The sequence below is a fragment of the Glycine max genome, chromosome 20, assembly GCF_000004515.6.
Source record: "Glycine max cultivar Williams 82 chromosome 20, Glycine_max_v4.0, whole genome shotgun sequence".
Lineage (NCBI taxonomy): Eukaryota > Viridiplantae > Streptophyta > Magnoliopsida > Fabales > Fabaceae > Glycine > Glycine max.
Genome location: NC_038256.2, coordinates 8,253,962 through 8,277,837, shown reverse-complemented (window position 1 = coordinate 8,277,837; position 23,876 = coordinate 8,253,962). Strand labels below are relative to the sequence as shown.

The window sequence follows — 23,876 nt, the reverse complement described above, 5'->3', positions numbered from 1 at the left end:
AGCACCAGTTAGTGAGGTTCCAGGAATCAAACTCAAAAAGCATATTGTTTTTGCAAGAACCTAACATCCAGGCATTGTAATACTTAAAAATTGGATGAGTGCAATCAGTGTTTAGTTCCAATCTCTAAATGGTTGCAAAAGTCGATCAAAATAAAATAGCAAATTATCAAACAATGCAATCACTTGCAACATGCAGCCAACAAAAACTAAAGAGAAAAAAAGTAAGCTGGCTTTATTCAAGTTTCATCTTTAGTCTAGCTGAAAAAAAGTAACCTAATCGAGTATAATCTTCAAACTCTGGCCTTATGAAGTTCGTCAAACTTCCCACTTCATTGCCAAGTAGCTAAAAATAAATCTTGGATATGCCTAAACATGACATTTTAGAATGAACATCACCAAATAAGCATCAACACTAATAACCCCAGACTAAGTTTGTAGTGCATTTAAAGAAATTATGCATATGCCTAAACCCCATGCCTAACATTGAAGGTATACACTAAAAATAGTTTGTGTGCGAACAGGGTTTACCAGAACAAGGGGTTACCTATGTGAATACGGAGTCAAGGGACGACTGCTGGTATAGCGTGCGAACTCAGGCCACCAAAAACCTAGGCCGCACCATGTCGACGGTGACACGCACGTCAGTAGCTATGGCAAGAGGGAGGTGAACACCACACACGCACAACAGACGGCAGGAGACACAGACCAAATATGCGAGAAGACCAACAAAGAAGATTGAAGCTTTTTTGGCACGCGCATTTCATTCAGTGGCTAGGGCTTTATAAATTCAGTCAACGAAGACGGTCTTCAACAAGACCATCGTTGTCTTCGTTCGATATTATTACAAAATTGTCACTATGTGGCATTCTAAGATGGTTATTTAGGACCGTCTTAGATTCTGCGACGTAAAAAACAATAATAATTGCGTTAATTACAAAAATGTCACCGCGTGACATTCTAAGGCGGTTCAAAAGAACCGTCTTAGAATGTTTCATAGAAACAAGCTTTTCTAGTAGTGCTCAGTAAATTCTGTTCCAAGCATTCCTATGAAGACCAATGACATTCCACGAGAATATCCAAAAAACCAATCTGGGAGGAATACTATTCTAGGTATATGTATTTTTTGAATGAAACAATCTTACACAATATAATAGATGTCAATCTAATGGTAAGTTGTGACTATATATTTTTTGAGCTTGTTCTTGATTGGAGCCATGCAAAATAGTGCTTAAATATATTCTTACCACTAAAGCAGAGTCAATCCTAAGAATTTGCATGCACCGGACGAATCAAGAAAATGATATCGTATTCTCATAATTATTTGAATATGTTCTTGATTTTTTTTTCTGCAAAATTATTAATAATCTGTTTATAATCAAGATTCTTTAAAAATTTATTTTTTAATAGAAACCAAAGCAATATTATTTAATTGACTTTGTGACAGAGAAGCTTGCAATGATTCATGTGTAGAGGTTTGCAGTTTGATTTCGAGATTCCAGCAAAGTTGAAGAGGTCATAATTCGTAGCACAATGATTTACGATAAAAGCACCCAATTGCTACTCTCCACCACTAGTTTGCATCTTAGTTCTTAGTTCTCATGAGCATGAAATGGCGAAGCTCACACCGTGACAACAACGAGACACAGAGATTAATAGCAAGATGACACAACTAGCAATGGCGCAACACGATTGTTAACGGCTCATTCTTCTGAGAGGTCAAAATCTCAACCCGTTAAATTAAAATAAAAGGCTAAGATATTCATTCATAAAATATCCTCATTCTCAAACTTTAATGAACTATGGTGGTGTGTGATGTATGATTTTACATTGAATTTGTTATGTAGTTGCTTTGCTTTTAATTTTTGAGAGCAAGAAATATACATTAAAAAATGAGTTTGTTATGAAACTGATTTGCATTGAGTTTTACGGTTGTTTTTCTCCTTTTTATTTTTTCAATATTCAATGCCGCGCCATACTTTCTTTTATTTTGTTACAAAGACAATTTGTACATTTTATTAGGAAACATTCTGAAGAATTAGAAAAGGTTACCCCATAATTTGCCACACTTAAAAAATTGAAGTTTTTTTCTTCTTGTAATTTAGTTTCAAAGATGCATATTCTAAAAACATTATAATAAATGTTAAAAAAATACACTATGCATATAATAATACCATATTTAAATGAAATAGAAGAACAAAAGTGTGTAAATATATGAAAGCAATATTCTAATGACATTATAACAAATAAACAAAGGTGTATGTGTAATGATCTATCTCGTTGTTATGATATCATTATTCTAAATCGCGTAAATTTTAATTTTTAAATGAAAACTTTGTTAATTTGCTTATGAAAAATGAGAGTAAATTTTTTGCGACATACATTCACCAAATAAAACACAATTACTTCAATGAATATATATATATATATATATATACACACACACACACACACACACACAACTTAGTACACATCATTCACATAACAAAAAGTAAATAAGTTCATACATATAATTAAATATGTGATTTACATCCTCAATTCAAAAAGAATTATAGAACCTGCTACGAAGGAGTTGATTAACAAAACACAACTCTCTCCCAAAATAATCCCAACTTCAACACATCAGCTTGACCATTTCATAAAAGAATCTCACTCCACATACACTATTGTTGTTCATCTGCTCCCACAAACGAAGGTTCGTGATTATTACATGTATCAACCACATGGTACAAAAATTGCAAAGGTGAGTTTATTATAAAAGAAATCAATACAAAAATCAAATGACTGTGCTTAGTAAGAAAACATTAACAAATACCATAATCATACACAAACATCCATTAGTCCAACATACACTCAACAAGTAGTCATCAGTATTCCATAATTCCAATCAATCATGCTCAGTATGATGCATGCACCTTATCTCAACTCTCAAATGCAATGTGGTACCATTCGTCAAGGAATTAGCCTGAGCATGTCAACGTGACACTCTCACTTAGGAAAACTAGGCAGCAAATGTCGAGGTCACCCTGTCGTGCACAGACAATTTCCCTCCCTTCCCCCATGGTGATCAACTTGAGTCTCAAGGGAGTTCCAAACCAAGTGACATGCCCTCAAGTACAAGTATTCCCCCTCACGAGAAACTACAAGTACTTATTGACAAAGTTTATACTATTTCCATGCAATATGAAGTATGAAACATGAGCACCATCAATGCGCTAACTATGGATAATCAAAGATTTTAAGTCTTCCCCTCCTGAGATGCTTAAAACTCTTTAACCACTCTATTTCCCCCACCAGGGATATCCATCATGGTCACTGCACCCCCAATGTACATACACAACATACATCATCACAATGACATTTTCAACATCAACAACATCTCATCTCAATGTCATTATCAACAACAACATCATCTCATCTCAATGATATTATCAATAACAACAACATCATCTCATATCAATATTGTCATCAATAATAGTATCATCTCATATCAATATTATCATAAATACCAACATTGTCTCATCAATTATTATCATCAATAACAACATCATCTCATATCAATATTATCATCAACACCAACGTCATCTCATATCAATTAATATCATAAAAAACAATGTCATTAGTAAATCAAACTCTGCACATACATATATATAGTCCATGCCTGAGATTCACACTCCCAAGGTATTCAAAAAATACAAGTCTAATAAAAACAATAATTTCATTTATCAATAACAAACGTATCATATCCCATTTGTTAAAAATATTATTTTTCTTGAAAACCAACATACACAGGGATAAACATACATTCCGATAATTGGGTTCCCCAACCCCAATTATGGTATCAAAGCCATAACATTATAATGAACTCCCATCACCTATCGTGAGCTCTCCATCAACTCAAAGACCTCTCTTGTTCATGTTCGTTAGTCCAAACGCAATGTTCTATATACCAAATCGAAGGAAATTTAGTATAGATTTCAAAAATAAGGTTAATAATAACATTCGGGGTCAATTACCCTTGTCAAAACAAAATGGGCTAAAGGATGTTTTGAATTTTATTACAAGGAGATGTCATTTTGAAATTCCAACCACGCCAATGTGATCGGGGTTCAACAAAGATCACGAAAACAACATCAATTTTCTAAAAAGATAGCTTCTACAACATCTAATTTTCAAGGGTTTTTCAAATGAAGTGTAAAAAAATCCTATTACGGTACCCAAAACACAAGAGAAGCTCAAACTAACTAGGAGAAGGACATAGAAGTCAAGATTACCTTAGAAACTACGAAAGAAAGGATTGAAAGCTCTTTCTCCATTGAATCCTTGAGGTTGATTATGAGGATTCTGCTCTGATTAAAACGTTCCTCTCCGTATGGTGGTTTGGCGGCAAACAAAGGTGACTCATGGTGGCCACCGGTGGTCGTGGGTGGTGGAGGAGCAATTTCAAGGGTGTTTTGGAGGAGGTTTAAGAGAGGGAGGCGTGAAAGTTGTGTTTTTCATACTGAAGAATGTGTTTATAATCTGCAGATCTTGCTTAGCAAGCTCGTCTCGTTGAACGGGAATCCACTTTTGGCATTAAGCGCAACTTTTCACGTTGAGTGCAAATCCCTCTCGGGTTGGGATTTGCACTAAATGCGAGAATTCGTGCTAAGCACAATTCCTATTGTACTGAGCTCAACATTTTGCACTAAGCATAATTCTCTCTCGGGTTGGAATTGTGCTAAGCGAGCTTCTCATGCTAAGAGATATGTCAAAAAAAAATATTTTTCAAATCCCAATGGTCAAAATGTGAAGACATGAGTTATGAAGCTACAGTCCGAATTGGAAGGTGATCCAATGGTTAACAAGTCTGGGATTGTGATTTTACCGGAACAGATTTAGGTAAATCTCGAAATCTCATAATTTAGACTTAAGTCAATAAAGCTCTACATAACTCAACATTCACATCATGTAAATCACACATGGTTAATTCACACAATACCTCAACTCATCCAAATCAATCGCATAATCAAATAACACGAGAAATACATTTAAACATTGATTTACAATCAACGAAATTTCAGGGTGTTACAGTATATATAATATTTAGGTTCAATATTTAAACAGAATATAATATTTATGGATATTATAGAAAATGGATTTGATGTGGTTAATATTTTAAGGTTAAGATTAACCAATAAAGATTTTACTGGTTCAAATACTACTCTAATCTACTACATAAGATTTGCACTCATTGTTTAAGCTTTAGAAGATAATGAAGAGAGTCTCGCCAGAAATCTTCATCTCTCTTTGTCTGCTTGATTCAACTCTCATCATCGGCATGGTATGGATTCCATGGAGGAGAACTTGGAGATGATTGTTGACGGGTTGGGATTTCGTGGAGGAAGGTTAGCCAAAAAAATGCAATGGATGAGCGATGGGGAAGGTTAAGGGATCAGATATGTTCTACTCCCTCGCCCCATTAAAATTGTTGTATAAGAAAAAAATTGTTTCAAAATAATTATCATTTTAACTTTTCAATGTAACATTAATTACTTTTTTCACTTATATCTTTTACAGTATTAATTGTGTACAGCAAAATCTTTTTTGAAAGATAATAGATGAATTAATGACAATATAAGATTATTTTGTAAATTTACTATTCTCTTTCATTTATTAATTATTTTTTCTTGGTCTATGTAAAACAACTCAAAATGACAATTATTTTAGAATGAAAGGAGTATATTTTAATGAAAAATGAGAAATTTTAAAAATACCATCTCTTTTAGTGAAATTCTAATCTCGTAATTTTAACAAAGGATTGAAATTCAAGAGAATTCTTTAAATTCTGGCTTTGAACATCCAAATGGGACATTTCATCAACTTCTAATTAAAATACCATAAAAACATACTTTACTCTCTTGAAATGTTGTATCCAAACATAGGATTAACGATTTGTCTTCCTCCCTTCTTGGTCATCCCAAAGCCAATCTTTGTTAGACCACGCATTTATAGGAGATATCAGTTATGACCCAGACAATCCATGTGTGATACCCTCTACCCCGACATACATATAAATAAATAAAACATATAAAAATATTGATCAACAAATTCACGTGAGTAAAAGGTTCACATTCACTTCACTATTACCAAATAAGACTTATTAAAAACATATTCGGCTCAAAACAAGACTGTCAAAGTTTGCAAAAAAATGTTTTGTTAAATCAGTGAAGTAAAATAAAATAAAATAACATTATGCAATTAAAATAAAAAACTCATCCCCAATGTCACATCCTATCAGAGCATTGTGTCCTAACATCCCCTAACACGAGGTTCTTTAAAGTCATCCACCTAGTCATCTGCTCCCACGAACACAAGGTTTGAGATCATCACAGGATCCAAACACAAATAGCACACAGAGAGTAAGTTATCACACAAAAAAAATTAACAAAACAAATAAACAAGATGTAATCAAAATAGATTATGAAAATATTTATAACATAATTCAACTTAATACAACCCATGTCACTTCATCACTTTATCTTTAAAATTCGTTTTTCAATCACTAATCACATTACACATGAATCACACACTTGGGTCAAGACACAATAACACTCATCAATTTCATAATAAACAACCAGCAAGCACTAAGACTCAAGCCTACGTGCAATATGGTACCATGTCAGTGAAAAACCACCCTAGGGCGCTTAGGAGTACATAACAAGACACATCACACAATGGGTTTGTCAAGTCACTCTCACTAAGTAAAATCATAAGGTGACCAGTCAGGGTCACTCCATTTTGTGAGAATGCTCCAACCATATGGGATTAACATAGGCTTAAAGGATCACTCAAACTGAGTGTCTTTACCCCCAAGGCCTAGACTTTGAAGAATCCGTTAGGGCCTCACCTTCTTGATTTAGGTCCAACCCCTAAAATAATTTTTGCAAGCAGACACTGCTCATGAATTATACAATACCCATGACCTCACACTAGTGTTTCAAACACGTTTAACACATTGCACTATAATTTAACACTGGTTCCTAACTAGGAAACCCGCATTTTCCCTTTAACACTGCGCATCAATGTTTTTCTCAAGATAAACACTGGTCAGGTTATTGTATAATTCATAGTTCACAACACAGGTAATGTGACATCAAGTGTTAATCACATACTTATTCACAACTAAAACTCATGTTCACAACTTCACATCTCATTATGTCACAATCAATCATCTCATGTTTACATGTATCTCGCAATTTAACACATTCAACTTTGCACTTATACTCAATCTCCATAACAATATTATAATCTCAAAGTAATATATTATTCTACAATTCATCATATATTCAATTTATTACTTATATACAATTTCAATCACAATTTCATAATCCCAATATAACTATTTATTACGCTAATCTTATTCAAAACACAAACAAATTATACAAAAAAATTTCTCAATCCACAAGGAGTAAAACCCCTCAAACAATTTAACATAATCATACAAGAAGAATTTCAATACAATAAACATCCCAAAATAAATCCCAATTTGATCCTTTAAGAACCCCTAAACATGTTCATTCTAACTCCAATTGCGATAAACTCATATCTTACCTCTAAGCGGGCTCACGTGTGTATTGTGACAGCAATAGCGGCATCTCTAGCGATTTCTTGATATTCTTCAAGTTTTTCCTCTGACTACTTTGATAAGGTTCCCAAACGTTAGAGAAAAGGAGAAGGGATTGAAGCCTTCATTCCATGGTCTACGTGTGATGAGTATTTCTCCATCCACAGATGTTATTTTTCAAATCCCAACGGTGAATATGTGCGTAAATGAATAGTGAACCACATATCAAAATTTTACAACAATCCAACGATTAACAATTCTTGGATCGTAGTTTTACTAAGATAGTTTTGGGTTTCTACAAGAAAAAGAAAATCTACAATGCGAAGGGTATTTCTCTCAGCTCCTACATGTTTTCCAAATTCCCAATGGTGAAAATGTTAGGAAATAAGTTCCGAACCTGGTTATCAAATTTCACGATGATCCAACGATAAATGAGTCTGAGACCATCATTTTTATGAGATAGGTTTGGTGGTATGCGAGAAAAAGAGAGGGTTTTGGAGGGAAAAAAAGAAAACGAAATTGAGAGAAAGATGAGACATAGAAACTATGGTCAATCTGAAAACTAACCTAACATGTCTCTATTTATAACTAAGTTACTCACAATCTATCATTTACTTTATTTATTTATTTTTATTATTTTATAAAAATAAACTTTATTTTATTCCCTATCAAATGAATAAATAAAATACCCTTTTTATTTTCTCTCAAACCATTATTTTAATTAATAAAAAATTTTCTCCTTATTTATTTAATTATAAAAATCTCATTATTTTTTTTCTAAAACTCTATTTATTTATAAATAACAATTCTTTTTTAATTAGTTTTAAAAAAAATGGAATGTTACACCATGATCTCCCGAATGGCTCCCTTTTGGTTCACTACCCACTATCAACATATAGAGACACCAAGAGATATAAAATTAATTTAGTGGTTAGAAAAAAAAAGTTATCAATTTGATTCCTCTTACTCATCAAAATTAACAAACTAACAATTAATATCTATGTATTAGAAAAAAAGAAGATATAGAAGCACCCTTCCTCGTGCATCCCAACTAATTTTTGCAGTGTATAAATTCTTTGCTTTAAAGAAAGCACATCCATCTCTCATAGTCACCACCCATGGTTGGGAAGTTAGAATGAGGAGCAAATGCAAGGCAGTGCTTTGAAACATCATCAAGTAGCTCAATTTCACACCAAGCCTTTTATTTTATTATATCTATCACCTATGATGCTTATTTCCAAATTATCAAATTCGTAAAATGTTTGGCTTTCAGTGATTTTATTAGTAGCTTTCAGATCACATGATTCGCAACCACCTGTAGCTTCGACGTATTGTGGAACACTTAATCCATAGTACATTTTTTATTTCCAGAAACCAATTCTAGAACAATCACTCCGGAACATAATAAAATCAATTCCAGAATCAGTATTCTGGAATATAATGCATATTCTATAATAACTACAAATTAAATGTATCAGAAAGGAGTGGTGCACTAATCAAGTGAAACATAACGTATGGATGGCATATAAAAAAAATATTGTGCAATTGAATGAAATTTAAACATCACATAATAAAGTTTGAATAACATCTACAGAATATACATTGTTGAGTATTACAATTACATACTTTTTTTTTTTTAATAGATGACATCAATAGCAAAACACTCTACAACACCATCTTCCTTTAAACCATTAGAAAAGGTAACATAACCACTCACAGTTTATTTAGGACTAAAAAAATTGACACAATTTTTTGACAACATATCAATTATGTACTCTAACAGGAACGTGGCTTCAAGAGAAGAGCAAACTCCAAACTGATATTCACATAAATAACCATAACCATACACAATCAAATCGTCAACTTGAAACTTTCAAGATAGATAAATAACCATCAAACTCTGAATTAGTGCCTTTAAGTTCAAGTCCCTTTTACTTAACTTTCTAATGGGCCTAGTATATAAAAGAACATATGCTAATAACTTGCTGCCATTTCTTCTTCACTCCTGCAAAAGAAAACATTAAAGGCTTACATTTGCATCACAAGCAAAAATCACCAGAGAAGAAATAGAGAACAAATTATTGACCAGTTTAGTTAGTTTTATTTTATTTTTTTAAAATAGTACATCAAACTACTCTAAACAAGTTAAAGGAAACTGTTTCAAAAGCAGACTATATTATTTTAAATTATTTTCAGGCAACAAATTCTTCACACCATATCTGTTCTTGGCTTTCCAATAAGCAGAAAAAATTATTTGACTAGTTTCTGACCAATTACTAAGTCTATTTTTAAAATCTACCAGACAAGAATTAATTGTATAACTGAATTCAAAACAGGTCCCCTAATGTAATGAATATTGTAATGTTCAAATCTCAATGAATTACAGGATAGCAAGTGGTGCTATCAAGTTCTTCACTTCATGATGATGAAGACCGAGATAGAATGAGGTATTATTGCCAACAGAGTAAAAACTATACTTTGAGGAAAAGAGTGCAAGATAATAGTAAGTGAATTAAAATGTGAAATGTTGATAACTGCTACAGTTATTATTGTCAGGATTGCACACGACATCCTAGACTGATTTGCATGCTGATGCCATCAAAGTTTGGTCATTTAAATCTATTTCAAAAGACAAATTTTCAATGGCAACAAACCACTTATATATATATATGTGCTGTTATGAGCTGAGATCAACTCAGTGAATTTCCCTAGTGTTCAAGGCCTAGGAACCTCCTAAGAGAAAGGTGAGGGAAGGAAATCTTGAATGATCTTCATTGTATTATCTTTCTCTTAAAAGAGAGAATTCTTCTTCTACCTTTTCTTATTCAAGAGAACTGATTAAGGGACCGAGGGACTCTTGTTGTAAGGTTATCTGAACACAAAGGAAGGGTTGTCCTTATGTGGTTCAGACATTGTAAAAGGGATTTTACAAGATAGTGAAACTCTCAAGCGGGTTGTTTGGGGATTACACGTAGGCACAAGAGTGTGACCGAACCAGTATAAAACTGAGTTTGCATTCTCTCTTCCCTTAAACTTCTTTTATTTATTGTCATTTATCTTTTGCGTTAAAGAAGTTTTATTTTGAATTGTGGTTTTAGTAATTCATATTTAGGGTGCATTAATAATTCAGAAAGAGAGTTAAAATTTTAATTGGGGAATAGTCTTTGATATCTTAATTCAACCCCCTTCTTAAGATATCTGAGACCACTTGTCTAACAGGAAAGACTTGTATTATTTTCTGCTTCCATTCTATTACATGATTCATTCATATATATAAGTGCCAAATACTAAAGGTTGTTATCCCATTCTAGCAAATTCTAACAAACAACACTAACAAAATTTGGCAAATAACAGAAAAGCATAAATGGCAAACAACATATGCTCCTTTGGCCAATTAAGTTCTGCCAGCTCAGCACTCCTTGTCGAATTAGTTATAGAAATCCCTCAAATGTTGAGGTTTGATGATTTTCCTTATGACCTCTGGTTTGTGTTTGTCTCCCTTGTATCTGCCTTTAGCATTTCTGTTTCAGCATTATTCCATTGCTGAGTCCATTGTTGTTGCTTTATTCCTTTCATAACATTCCCTGGCTCATCACAAACACCTTGTCCTCAAGGTGTTGGGACCTCAAATCCAGACCTCGAAACAACTTGATGGCACAGTTCAAAAACAAAATAGCTAAAACACGAGGTGGGTTTAGAAAAAAAGAAAAATAACACGTGAGTGAAATTTGGGCCATGGTGATTTGGGCTTGTTATGGGAAAGATGGAGGTGTAGAAAAAGAAAAGTGGGCAATAAAAAAAAAGCTGAAACAAGGGGGTGAGTATAGAAAGAAGAAAAGTACATGAGTGAAGTTGCTGGGCTGGTTAGGGCCATGAGAATGATAATCCTCGAGGGTTACCAACATCGTGAAGGTGAGTGGGCTGGGTGGTGACCTGCGCCGCAGAGCATTAATCCTATCCCTATGCCTTTTCTCTGTTTGGTTGTGGCTCGTAGAAACACCAGCAGCTCTAACTACTGCTCCAATGGGTGCAAGCCACGAAGGGAACTCACCAAATTGAAGAGATATTGTTGTTGCATGGTCTAAAGAAGAAGCCACAAGAGGGAGCGAGAGTTGTGAACAGCAGTTTGCACGGCGAAGACCTTGATGGCCAAACATCACTACCCATGAAGTGCAAACCCGCATTGACCGTGGTGGTGGTGGAGGCGATGGCTTCGGTGGTGGTGGTGGAGGTGACAGCGGCCGATACGGTGGTCATGGGAGGGATGCAGGGGAGGAGCCAAGGGGCACAAGGTGGTGTTGTGCGACAACATGCAGAACATTACGAAACTCGGGATTCGTTGTTTGGCTCGTAGAGTCTTTAAGAACTTTCTCAGGGATGGTCTGCGGTACTTTGTTACCTACACTGAGCATGTTAAATGGAAGACAGGTACCACGATGGATGTTGTTGCCGCTCTCAAAAGGCAAGGTAGGGTGAAGTGGTGCTACAAGCTTCCCCGTAGTGTCTCCTCTGCTGGTAAGCGGAGCCGGCAAGGATGCGGGATGTTGCTGCATGAGTTTGGGCCGTGGAATTGGAGTTGGCATGGGAGGCATGATCGGTATGGGGGCAGTTGGTGGCGGTGACTACAGAGGGGAGGAAGATGGAAAGTGAGGAGTGGGATGGCGAAGGCTCAGTCGCTGAAGAAGGTCGTCAATTGTGGAGGCCATGGTGTCGACGGCAGTGGCAAGTTTGAGTTGATTGGGGGTGAGTTTTGCGATGGTTGCTTCGATGCGTGTAGAAGCAAGCTTCATGATGATGAACCAAGCAATTTTGATGATGCCAAAAGCCCAAGTGATTGATTCAAGACTTCAAGATCAAGCATCAAAAATCCAATCCAAGATTCAAGATTCAAGAGAAGAAATCAAGAAGCAACAAGTCAAGACTTCATATAGGATAAGTATTAAAAGATTTTTCAAAAACCAAATAGCACAGTTTTGTTTTACAAAAGAATTTTCTCAAATTTTCTAAAGTTACCAGAGTAATTACTCTCTGATAATCAATTACCAGTTGGCAGTAATCGATTACCAGTGACCAGTTTGGTTTTCAAAATATTTTCAAATGGTTTGCAACGTTCCAAAATGATTTTCAAATAGTGTAATTGATTACACTATATTAGTAATCGATTACAAGTGAATTTGAACGTTGGAATTCAAATCCAATTGTGAAGAGTCACAACTTTTCATAAAATACATTGTGTAATTGATTACACCTTTGTGGTAATCGATTACCAGTGAATAGTTTTAAAGAAAAAGTTAAGAGTTATAACTCTTAACATGATTTTCTCAAAAGTCATAACTCTTCCAATGATTTCTTTGACTAGACATGAAGAGTCTATAAAAGCATGACTTTGACACACGTTCAAGATATATGATATTCTTCCAAACAATCCTTTTTCACAATCTTTCTCTAACCATTGCCCATTGCTTTTTCTTTGCCAAAAAGTTTTCTAAACTTTGTTTCAAAACTTTGTTTTTTCTGCAAGTGGAAATTCTGCAAAAAACAAAAGTGTGCTATCTTTTCTTCCTTCTCCCTCTTGCCAAAAGATTTAAAGGACTAACTACCTGAGAATTCTTTTGATTCTTCCTTTTCCCTTTAAACAAAAGATTTCAAAGGACTAACCGCCTGAGATATCTTTTGTTTCCCCTTACAAAGATTCAAGGGACTAACCGCCTAAAAATTCTTTGTCTTACCACATTGGAAGGTACATCCTTTGTGGTGCAAGTAGAGCATACATCTACTTGGGTTGTAATACTGAGAACAAGAGATGATATATCTCTTGTGGATCAGTTCAAGTGGAGCGTGCATCCATTTGGTTGTTCAAAGAGAACAAGGGACACTTGATAATTAATTCAACTCCCTCTATTTAATTATTCCGAGGTCACTTGATCCAACAATGCGATCCATAATGGAGTCCGCAACATCTACGTGGAAATTCCTTTCCATTTTCGGGTGTAAGATGGGAGATAATGGTGGAAGAGTTCGCTCGATACCAAACAAGCCTAGCAAATGTGTGCGGGTGCTCTCAAAATCAATCCCAAGGGATTGAGCTGAATGTACAAAAGTATAAGGGGTGTGCGGAAATGAAGGGGATAGGTCCTGCAGAAATAGGTGCTGGTGGGTGGCTATGTGGAACGGATGTCGTGGGAAGAGGTGGTTTGGGTTGGCATAGCAGCCATGGAAGGCAACCATTGAAGCTCAATGAAAGCACCAAATTGTTATGAGCTGAGATCAACTCAATGAATTTCCATAGTGTTCGAGGCCTAGGAACCTCCTAAGAGAAAGATGAGGGAAGGAAAGACTTGTATTATTTTCTACTTCCATTCTATTACATGATTCATTCATATATATAAGTGCCAAATACTAGAGGTTGTTATCCCATTCTAGCAAATTCTAACAAACAACACTAACAGAAGTTGGCAAATAACAGAAAAGTATAAATGGCAGACAACATATGCTCCTTTGGCCAATTAAGTTCTGCCAGCTCAGCACTCCTTGTCGAATTAGTTATAGAAATCCCTCAAATGTTGAGGTTTGATGATTTTCCTTATGACCTCTGGTTTGTGTTTGTCTCCCTTGTATCTGCCTTTAGCATTTCTGTTTCAATATTATTCCATTGCTGAGTCCATTGTTGCTGCTTTATTCCTTTCATAACATATGCTTACACAAAAACATTTAGTAGGTATTACTCATTGTTATTTATGATTGAAGGACATTATACATACAAATATATAATCCACTAAAATACATGCAATCTTGTGGAGAACATGCAAAAAGAAGTAGAGAAAACAAGAAACAGAGATAATGGAAGTTAACATACCTCGTCATCTCCACTGTCTTCATTCTTCTTGAGACGGGTAGTACCACCTTCTTTCGTGATGGGCAGTTTCATTGCTCCAAAGGGAGTGTCAACATCAATATGTCCTTTAAAAGTGTAGCCTGTCCCCCTTCCTCTAATCATGTCCCAAAGAGCAGAGCCAAAATCCTTAGGCCTGAAGGTAATTGGAACATCAATGTCACTAATCCCACTTTTCACGAGCTTTGCAGATTTGGCAAGTTCTGCTCCTCCAATGCTAACATCACCAAGCCAGACCTCATAATCAAGAGCATTGAGGCCAAGGTCAAAGTCATTCTTGTTGTCCAACTTCAAATGAAGAATAGCAACTGTCTCTTCAAAAGAAAACCTCTCAAACTGAATTTTATCGAGATCAATATCAGGCTTGTATGGAATGGGGATTTCTCCAGTTTTCTCCAAAGGTAGAGTGAGCCTTCCAAAGACAGGAACATCCACAATGAGATCAACCTTCACCCTATAAGGAATGATGCTTCCTGGTTTAATATCATCATAGGTATTCCTTATGTCATCAAAAATCAAAGTAAGAGGAATCTTGACTGTCTCCTCTCCATGTGCATGGATTGTGCCCGAATCTGGTATCAATCCCGAAACTAGTTTCCTCCCATCACTCTCGACCAAGTAGTTTATGTCAATTAGGGGAATTGGCACCGGATTCGGGTTCTTTATAAGAACATCAACAACTAGCTCTGCCTTCTCAAGATTAATTGATGGAATGTGTATCCCAGTGACATCTGCAGTTGGCTTCCCAAACCCAACTGCTCCCTCAATCTTCTCACCAATGTCTTGAATGAAATCCTTCACTGTATCAAGAAATCCACCCTTCTCATGTTCTTCCTTTGGCTTTTCATCATCCTTAGCACCCCTTTCCACCACTTCTGACTTATCAGATGTAGACATATCTAAATAATAATTGATAAAGCAAATTAGTTGGGCAAGATCCAACCACAACCACAACAAATCAAAGAAAAAAAATGTTACAAGTTAACTTTGTCAGCAACAATCAGGATCATTATTCATAGTACAAAATTAAAAACTTTTTACAAAAAACATTTTCTATTTTCATAGTTTCAAACATTTACTTTGTATCCTGTTTACAAATATATACAAAAATGATAAAAGAAACATCAAAATGCTTTTTTTTTTTGCTGGTATTTGAAAAATGGAACAAAGTAAAAGCAAGTAATGTTTTTGTAATTATTTATGACAATACAAATAGAAATAAAAGGCATGTTCTATTTCTTGATCACCAGTTTCCAAAAATGCATCAAAACCCATGTCGGGATTATACTAAAGTTAACAATTTTCCCCTGTTCTTTCTTATTCCTCAATGGATTCTCCACTGATCAAAATGAAGGGTAACCAGAATCAAAATACCACAACTTAATCAATGATCACATTCTAAGACACCAACCAACAAAAATCCAAAACATAAAGTGCAAAATTTTTCCAAAGCAACCATGGTAGAATTGGTCTAAAGGGAGATCCTAACACAGAAAAATAACAGTGAAACAAATGAAAATATCAGAGGGAATGAAGAAGTACCTTAGATCAGTGATGATTGAATGAAAACTTAGGAAAACGGAGAAAGAGAGAGAGAGGTGATTATGACAGTAAATAAAATGAGATCAAGCTTTTGAGAGCCATTAGTCTATCAACGGTCAAGATTTTGCCACACTATGTCTGACGAATAATAGCCGTTGATGAAAATTGTAGGTTTTTTTTATTTTAAATTAAGTTATATTAGTTAGTTATATTACCCGATACCGCAGGAGGCGTGATACGTGTATGGACCATAGTGTTGCTATCGCTCAAATCAATGATTGAGTTCGCTGAAAACGATGTCGTTAAGGGAGAGGAATTGTGCCTAGTATTATGCAACTGTTTTATTTTTTCATTCTTTTTTTCTTCTTTTATTATATGAAAAAAATAATGTTGTCATGATAAGACCATACAGACAAATGCTTTTCTTTTTCTTTCCAGAGATAAAAAATAAAGAACAACTAACATTAGAAAATGTTTTCTTATCGACAGGGAGAGTCTGGTCCAAGATTATTTTTAGTTTATCTGAATTTTAAATGTTAGTTTTAGATGTTTAATTTAAGTTAAATTATAATTTTAATCCTCTTAGTTTTTAAAATTATTATTTTGATATTCTGAATTTTAATTATAACATTTTGATTTTCCTAATTTTATAAATCGATAATTTTGAACTTCCCCTATTAACAAATAATTATGATTAATTGAGATATTAAGTATATTATAAATCAATCAAAACTATTAATTATTAAAAAAATTGAATAAAAAATTATTAATCATAATTTCGTACACCATTACGTTTGTCCTCTTTTCTATAAACATCTCTTCTATCTTCATGTATTTTATTAAAGTTTTTTAATGATTAATTATTTTTTATTTAATTTATAATTAATTTAATATTTTTAATAATCATAATTATTAGTTAATAATCTATATGAGACCAAAATCACAAATTTATAAAACTAGGGAATCAAAATTAATTTAGCCTTTAATTTGTTATTTAAGTCCAAGGTAAAGGAATGAAGCTCAAAGCATATAGGGAATTTGGAGGAAGTTATGTAACACCCACTTTTGTAAAATAAATAAAAATAATTTTATTTAAAAATTAATAAAGTTTTTAGAAATTAAATAAATGAGAAAAAATGGTTTTTGTTAATTAAAATAGGAGTTTCATAGTATTAGAAAATAAATAGAGTAAAATGATGTTTTAGAAAATAATTTTTTTAATTGATTATTTATTTAATGAAATAGAAAATTGGAGTTCATTTTTATAAAATAAAAATAGAGTAAATATTATGCTTAAAGACATATTAGGTCAATTTTACATGTACATGTTTATACGCTCTCTTTTCTTTCCAAATCCATTCTCTCTTCTTCCTCCCCCAAACCCTATTTTTCCCCGCATACACTTAAATTTATTCCAATAAAACTAGAATCTCAGTCTCATTAATCGTTAGATCGTCCTAAAATTTGGGCACCACCTTCAAAACTCATGTTTGCACATTCCCACCATTGGGATTTGTGAAATAATGCATGTAGAGAGAGAAATATTCCTCGCATGGAGACAATGAAATTTAGGCTTCAATCTCTTCCCCTTCTCTCTAACGCTTGAAAATTCTAGCAGAACAACTAAAAGAAAAGCTTGAGGAATCTTAAGGAACAACTAGAGATGTCACTATCTCTATCAGACTACACATGTGAGTCTGCTTAAAAGGTAAAGGATGAGTTTATTACAATTGAGATTAGAGTGAACATGTGTGATGATCCTTAGAAGATCAAATTGTGATTAATTTTGGGGTGTTTTATGTGTTTTAATTTTTCATGTACAATGATAACTATGAATTGCTCATGTTTGATGGGTCAATTGATGTCCTGATGCGAATTAGATGGTTTAATTGAGTGTTTGGCTTTGAATGTTAGAAACCTAGAAATTTAGGAATTCTTGATTCTTATATGTTTTCTTGAAATTGAATGAGGAGTTTTGTTCCTCATGATGTGATCACATGTTCTATGCTATTAACCAAATGAATAAGTGAATGATTATGTGTCTTAAATGTTGGAAGATTGTTATTGTATGATATATATATATATATATATATATATATATATATATATATATATATATATATATATATAATGTATGAGAAGTGATAATGTGTTAGTGAGAAGATGTGCTGCGATATCAGACATCGTGGGAGCCCGATGAGTTGAATCACTTTATGGTGCAACAAGTTAAAATCATTTTGAAAACAATTGAGTAGTTGCGTGTATTGCATAGTTCATAGGTAAAGTTTGTGTTTGTGTCATGTATATATTAATACTGTGTGATGTGTATATGATTCATGAGATGTGATAACATATTGCTTTGGGATTATACCATTGTGGTTAAGATTAGGTGTATGTGATGAGTCGAGTATGTGTTAAATTGTGAGATTACACAAGTATTGAGATATTGTGTGCATTGAGTTATGAGCTATGAACCGTACAATCACACGACTGTAAGACCCTTTAAGGGCAACGAGTATTGTGATGGGGTCCACTATGGGAACCTGATGAGTTGAATCACTTCGAGGTGCAACGAGTTAAAATTATTTTGAGAACAGTTGATGAGTCATGTGTTTTGTATAGTTCATAGATAGAGTTTATGTGTTAAAATATTTCCTGGGTTGGACTTGAACCAGGAGGGAGAGGCCCTGATGGACTCTTAGGAGTCTAGGCCTTGGGGGTAAATACACCCGGTTTAAGTGCTCTTTTAAGCGTGTGTTCCAATTCACGTGGTTAGAGCATTCTCGCAAAATAGTGTGACCTTGACTGGTCTCCTTATAATTTTACCTAGTGAGAGTGACCTGACTTACCAGTGTGTGGTTTGTCTTGTCATGTAGTCCTAAGCGCCTGACAAGGTTTTTCACTGACATGGTGCCACATTGCATATAGGATTGAGTTTTAGTGTATCTGTTACATAATGCCTATGTAATGATCATTGTGACTTGCTACGTAATGGTGGATAATGAAAGTGAGTGTGAGATGTTGTGTTGTACGTGAGATTTGTTATTCTGAACATGTGATTAATGTAAAGGTGTGAAATATGATTTTGTGATTAAATCCTTGGGACAAGTGATGTTACACAATGAGTGGTAAAACGATACAAATTATGCTAAGTTGAGCTTGTTATACATATACTATATATAGGTGTCTTCGTTTAACTCTACCTGTTTATGAATGTGATAACTCACTCCCCGTGTGATGTTTGTGTTTGGATCCTGTGATGATCTTGAACCTTGTGTTCATGGGAGCAGATGACTAAGTGGATTGCTTTAAGAAACCTCGTGCTAGAAGACATTAGGACACAATGCTCTGATAGGATGTCACATTGGGGCATGAGTTTCTATTTTAATTGCATGATGTTCTAAACATGTCATTTTACTTTATATTATTCTGCTACTTAACTTGAGTTCTTTTGTAAACTTGAACGACCTTTTTTTGAGCGGTGTTGCAACTTACCCTACGATGGGAGGGCAAGGCGAAAACGTCTTCCAAAAAAGGAAAATGCGCGAGAGTCATCACCAACTTTTATTCGAGGAAAACGTTAGAAAAACACAAAAGGGGTTTGCAAATTTTGAAAAGAAAGGTTCGGGAGTTGTTTACGCATAGGGAAGGTATTAGCACCCCACGCGCCCGTCATATGGGCGATAGCCTTTAATCGAGTGTGCAAAAAATGTGACTTCAATATTATTTAGTTTCCCTTTCTATATTTTTTTTTTTTGGGTTGACAAGGGTGTTGCCCTTGCTCCTACGTATTCTCAAGTGCGATGAGGAATTCAGACCTACGTAGTTCTTTAAAATGAGAAAGTTGTGTGTTGAATTGGTTTTAGGCTTTTGAAAGATTCATTTTTGTTACTGAAAACAAAAAGAGGTCGTTAAGGTGTTGGACCTTGAACGATCTCAAGTGACATTGATGGAGAGAAAATCAGTTATGCATTGGTTTTATCAACTTTCAATGACTTTAAAAGACAACTCGACGTCGCTAATAATCGGTTAAGATTAAACTTTACAAAAGAAAAGAGATTATCGATGATAGAAGGAGGAGATGAATATGCTCAAAACAGCAAAGAGGACCCCTAAGGGTGCATAGATCACATTCAAATCTTAAAGACAAAAACTAACCAAATGATGAATGAAGAACACTGAACCAAGAATGATGTAGAAATTGATTGCAGTCGCAATTTGGCAGCGCCTTGGCTTCGTTTTCTCTTCTTTCTTCTTTTTCTCCCTTATTTCTCTCAATTTCTCTCAATGCTGAATGCTGGAACCCTTTCCTCAGCCTCCCTTGACGCCTATTTATAGGGAAAAAATGGCATTTGGGACCATGGTAGCTGGCCTTCCTTCAGGCTGAAGTAACTTGGGGGCCCAGACGAGCCAAAGTCCCGGAAACTCAGTAAAAAAGACCCTTTTGCCCCTCTTTTTGGTATCTTTCGCATTCTTGATCAAAACATTGAACGATCTTTCGTCTTGTGAGGTAGCTGGTGTCGAACAACGTAGTTCGGCTAGCAAGAATCAAAACATCAGTGAATGATAGTCTCCAGACGAAATTAGGGTCTAACAACTGCCCCTATTTACTTATCTTTTATTGAAAATGAAAAGGTAAGTAAAGATAAGGACACTAATTTCATTCGAGTGATCATGCTATCCGACTGACAACTAGAGAAAGCCAAGGAAGTGAAACCTGTAAAAGAACAAACGAACATCGATATGGAAGTATCAAAAGTATTAAGCAAAGGACGTTGTAGTCTTGCATAACAAAAAATAAGAGACATTGAAGTCTTGAAATGTAAAGACAAAAGACATTGAAGTCTTTAAAATGCAAAGACAAAAGACATTGAAGTCTTTAAATGTAATGACAAAAGACATTGAAGTCTTTGAAATGTAAAAACAAAAGACATTAATGTCTTGTAAATATAAAGACATAAGACATTGAAGTCTTCAAATGTAAAGACAAAAGACATCGAAGTCTTTAAGTGTAAAGACAAAAGAGATTGAAGTCTTGAAATGTAAAGATTGAAGATATTAAAGTCTTGAAATGTAAAGACTAAAGACATTGAGGTATTGAAATGTAAAGGCTGAAGACATTGAAGTCTTTGAAATGTAAAGACAAAAGACATTGATGTCTTGTAAATGTAAAGACAAAAAACATCGAAGTCTTTAAATGTAAAGACAAAAGACATTGAAGTCTTTGAAATCTAAAGACAAAAGACATTGAAGTCTTGAAATCTAAAGACAAAAGGCAGTGAAGTCTTGAAATATAAAGACTGAAGACATTGAAGTCTTGAAAATGTAAAGACTAAAGACATTGAAGTCTTGAAATGTAAAGACTGAAGATATTAAAGTCTTGAAATGTAATGACTAGAGACATTGAGGTCTTGAAATGTAAAGACTGAAGACATTGAAGTCTTTGAAATGTAAAGACAAAAGACATTGATGTCTTGTAAATGTAAAGACTAAAGACATCAAAGTCTTTAAATGTAAAGACAAAAGACATTGAAGTCTTTGAAATCTAAAGACAAAAGACATTGAAGTCTTGAAATGTAAAGACAAAAGACATTGAAGTCTTGAAATGTAAAGACTGAAGACATTGAAGTCTTGAAATGTAAAGACAAAAGACATTGAAGTCTTGAAATGTGAAGACTGAAGACATTGAAGTCTTGAAATGTGAAGACTGAAGACATTGAAGTCTTGAAAATGTAAAGACTGAAGACATTGAATTCTTGAAATGTAAAGACTGAAGACATTGAAGTCTTGAAAAGTAAAGACTGCAGACATTTGAAGTCTTGAAAATGTAAATATTGAAGACATTTAAGTCTTGAAAATATAAAGACTCAAGACATTGAAGTCTTGAAAACTTTCACTAAAATGTGAACATGCTTGGTAAGGAAACAAACCCCCAAATCGATTAGAACAACACACATTTTTTGGTGTGAATAGGAGAACAGACATAAAGATTTGGTTAGTAACTTGAGTGGGCGATCACTTCCTATCCCTTCACATCTTGACCAAGTTACTATCGTTTCCCTTCCTTTTTACTTTTTACAAACTCTGCACACAATTCATACATTGTTTATTCCAAAGAACTTGTTTTTTTTTTCTATTTTCCTTTTTACTCTTCTCCATTTTGATTGATTTTTCCTTTCTTCTTTTTTTTTTCTCTTTTTTTTCCTTTCTTTTTCTTCCTTTGATGAACATTTAACTTCCTTAAAAAATCCATGACTAACCAAAAGATGATAGAAACCTCCCTTGGAAGATACCCCTGCTCTCTCATCCTAGGGTAAGGTAGGAAACTCTTATCCTAGGTCGGGGTTATGGTAAAAATCAAATGTCTGGCTCAAAAGGTTCGCAAATGGCAAAAAATAATGCATATTGGGGCAGCTATTTGGCCAATGGCTTAGAAAGAAGGAATGCCCATATCACTTCCATGAATCATATGTTATGACAATTATAAATTCATGAAAAATCAATCATAGAACATATCCATGCAGACACTCAATATAAAATTTGTGGTCATGCAATCACTAAGGCTTAGGGTTTGTTTCCACATTCAGATCAAACTAGTGTTTCAACAATTATTCTTTTATCGGATCCATGCAAAACATCTGAGCCCATTTGGTATTCGGGAAAGTCCTTCATTATTTTCACCCTTAAGATACACATTTTTTTTTTCAAAAAAACCTTTTTGTTGTGTTTTGATCCGCAAAATTTTTTGAAGAATGCTGGTGATTGTTTCTTTAAAAAAAACATGTTAGTTTTATTAGAAAACATTTGAAACTTAGACAAAGTTGTAATCCGAGACTACGCTATCAAGAGAACAAAAGGCACGTGAAAAAAATAGAAATGAAACCACGCGTAAGTTTTTTTTGTTTCAAATAATCATCACAATGAAATAACATAACAAAGTACTGAAAGTGATAAATAAGATAAAGACGAGTTCACAAATTTAGAAGGTCCTGGTCAAGAGGCTTAGTCTTCTCAAAGGAAGAAATCCATCACATCTATCATGTCTCTGTCTTCTTCAGCTCCATCTTCATCTCCTCGTGCCCCTGTGGGACCTGTACCTCCATGAAAATTAGGCCTATCTCCAGGCCATTCGACAGTGACTCTGAACAGCTTGGGAGTAGGCCACGGGTAAAGGTTAGGGTCCTGGCCCCTATAGTTGGCCGCCTGCTGGTCAGCCAAATGCTGCATGTAGAGCTCCATCCTCTACATGTGAGCTGAGATGGACTTTAGATATGGTGGCTGATGTGGAGGTGGCAGTTGTGCATCTGCGGTCGGCTGCTGCTGCTAGTCATGCCCCGGTTGTTGTGCCTGCCTTGGCATGTAGTACTTCTCAATGAAGGACCTATTAATGGGAGACTGAATGAGCTTTATGGGCGTAACTGGTACCCCATAGAACTGGCAGAGACCTATGATCAATGCTGGGAATCTCAGTGCCATGTTGGACTTTTCTGGGTCCACTGGGTGTCGCGAAGGTGTGATACCTACAAACTGGTAGATGGCATTCGAGATAAGCTGTGCTACATGAAACGACGCTGATGGTCTTCGCTTCGGAAACAGTGTCTGTCAAACTTAATCTTCGCTTGCGGGGCTGCACTGGATCCTTCCCCTATGGTGGCCTTCCTAGCCCTTTAGCAGGAAGCTTCTTCGGAGCCATTGCCTACAAAGACACATCCAACTAAAATTTAGCATGAAATACATAACCATACTATTTTAGTTATCCCAAGTATAGCAACCAAGAAGTCAACCAATTTTTGTGTGGTCTTTATTAATTGTTGGTGTTACCATACAACTAATAAAGAT

General features: G+C 34.7%; 1 protein-coding gene across 3 annotated transcripts; it reads right to left on the bottom strand.

The window, feature by feature from the left end:
• Positions 1-9,351: 9,351 nt before the first annotated feature.
• LEA-2 (desiccation-related protein At2g46140-like) lies at positions 9,352-16,166 on the bottom strand. 3 transcript variants are annotated; one of them, NM_001254150.2, is made up of 3 exons: positions 16,038-16,082; positions 14,460-15,394; positions 9,352-9,608 (listed from the first exon to the last, which is right to left on the bottom strand). In NM_001254150.2, exons 2-3 carry the CDS (start codon positions 15,390-15,392, stop codon positions 9,603-9,605), a joined length of 939 nt encoding a protein of 312 aa, NP_001241079.1. In that variant the 5' UTR covers positions 15,393-15,394; positions 16,038-16,082; the 3' UTR covers positions 9,352-9,602. The 3 variants fall into 3 exon arrangements, with proteins under 3 accessions (NP_001241079.1, XP_006605373.1, XP_006605374.1); XM_006605310.4 differs by lacking the exon at positions 9,352-9,608 and adding an exon at positions 13,926-14,299 and having other exon boundaries at positions 16,038-16,166; XM_006605311.4 differs by lacking the exon at positions 9,352-9,608 and adding an exon at positions 13,926-14,284 and having other exon boundaries at positions 16,038-16,166.
• Positions 16,167-23,876: the final 7,710 nt, after the last annotated feature.

Excerpts from the sequence above, each read along its gene's own strand:
- LEA-2 (XM_006605310.4), bottom strand. The coding sequence starts at position 15,392 with ATGTCTACATCTGATAAGTCAGAAGTGGTGGAAAGGGGTGCTAAGGAT.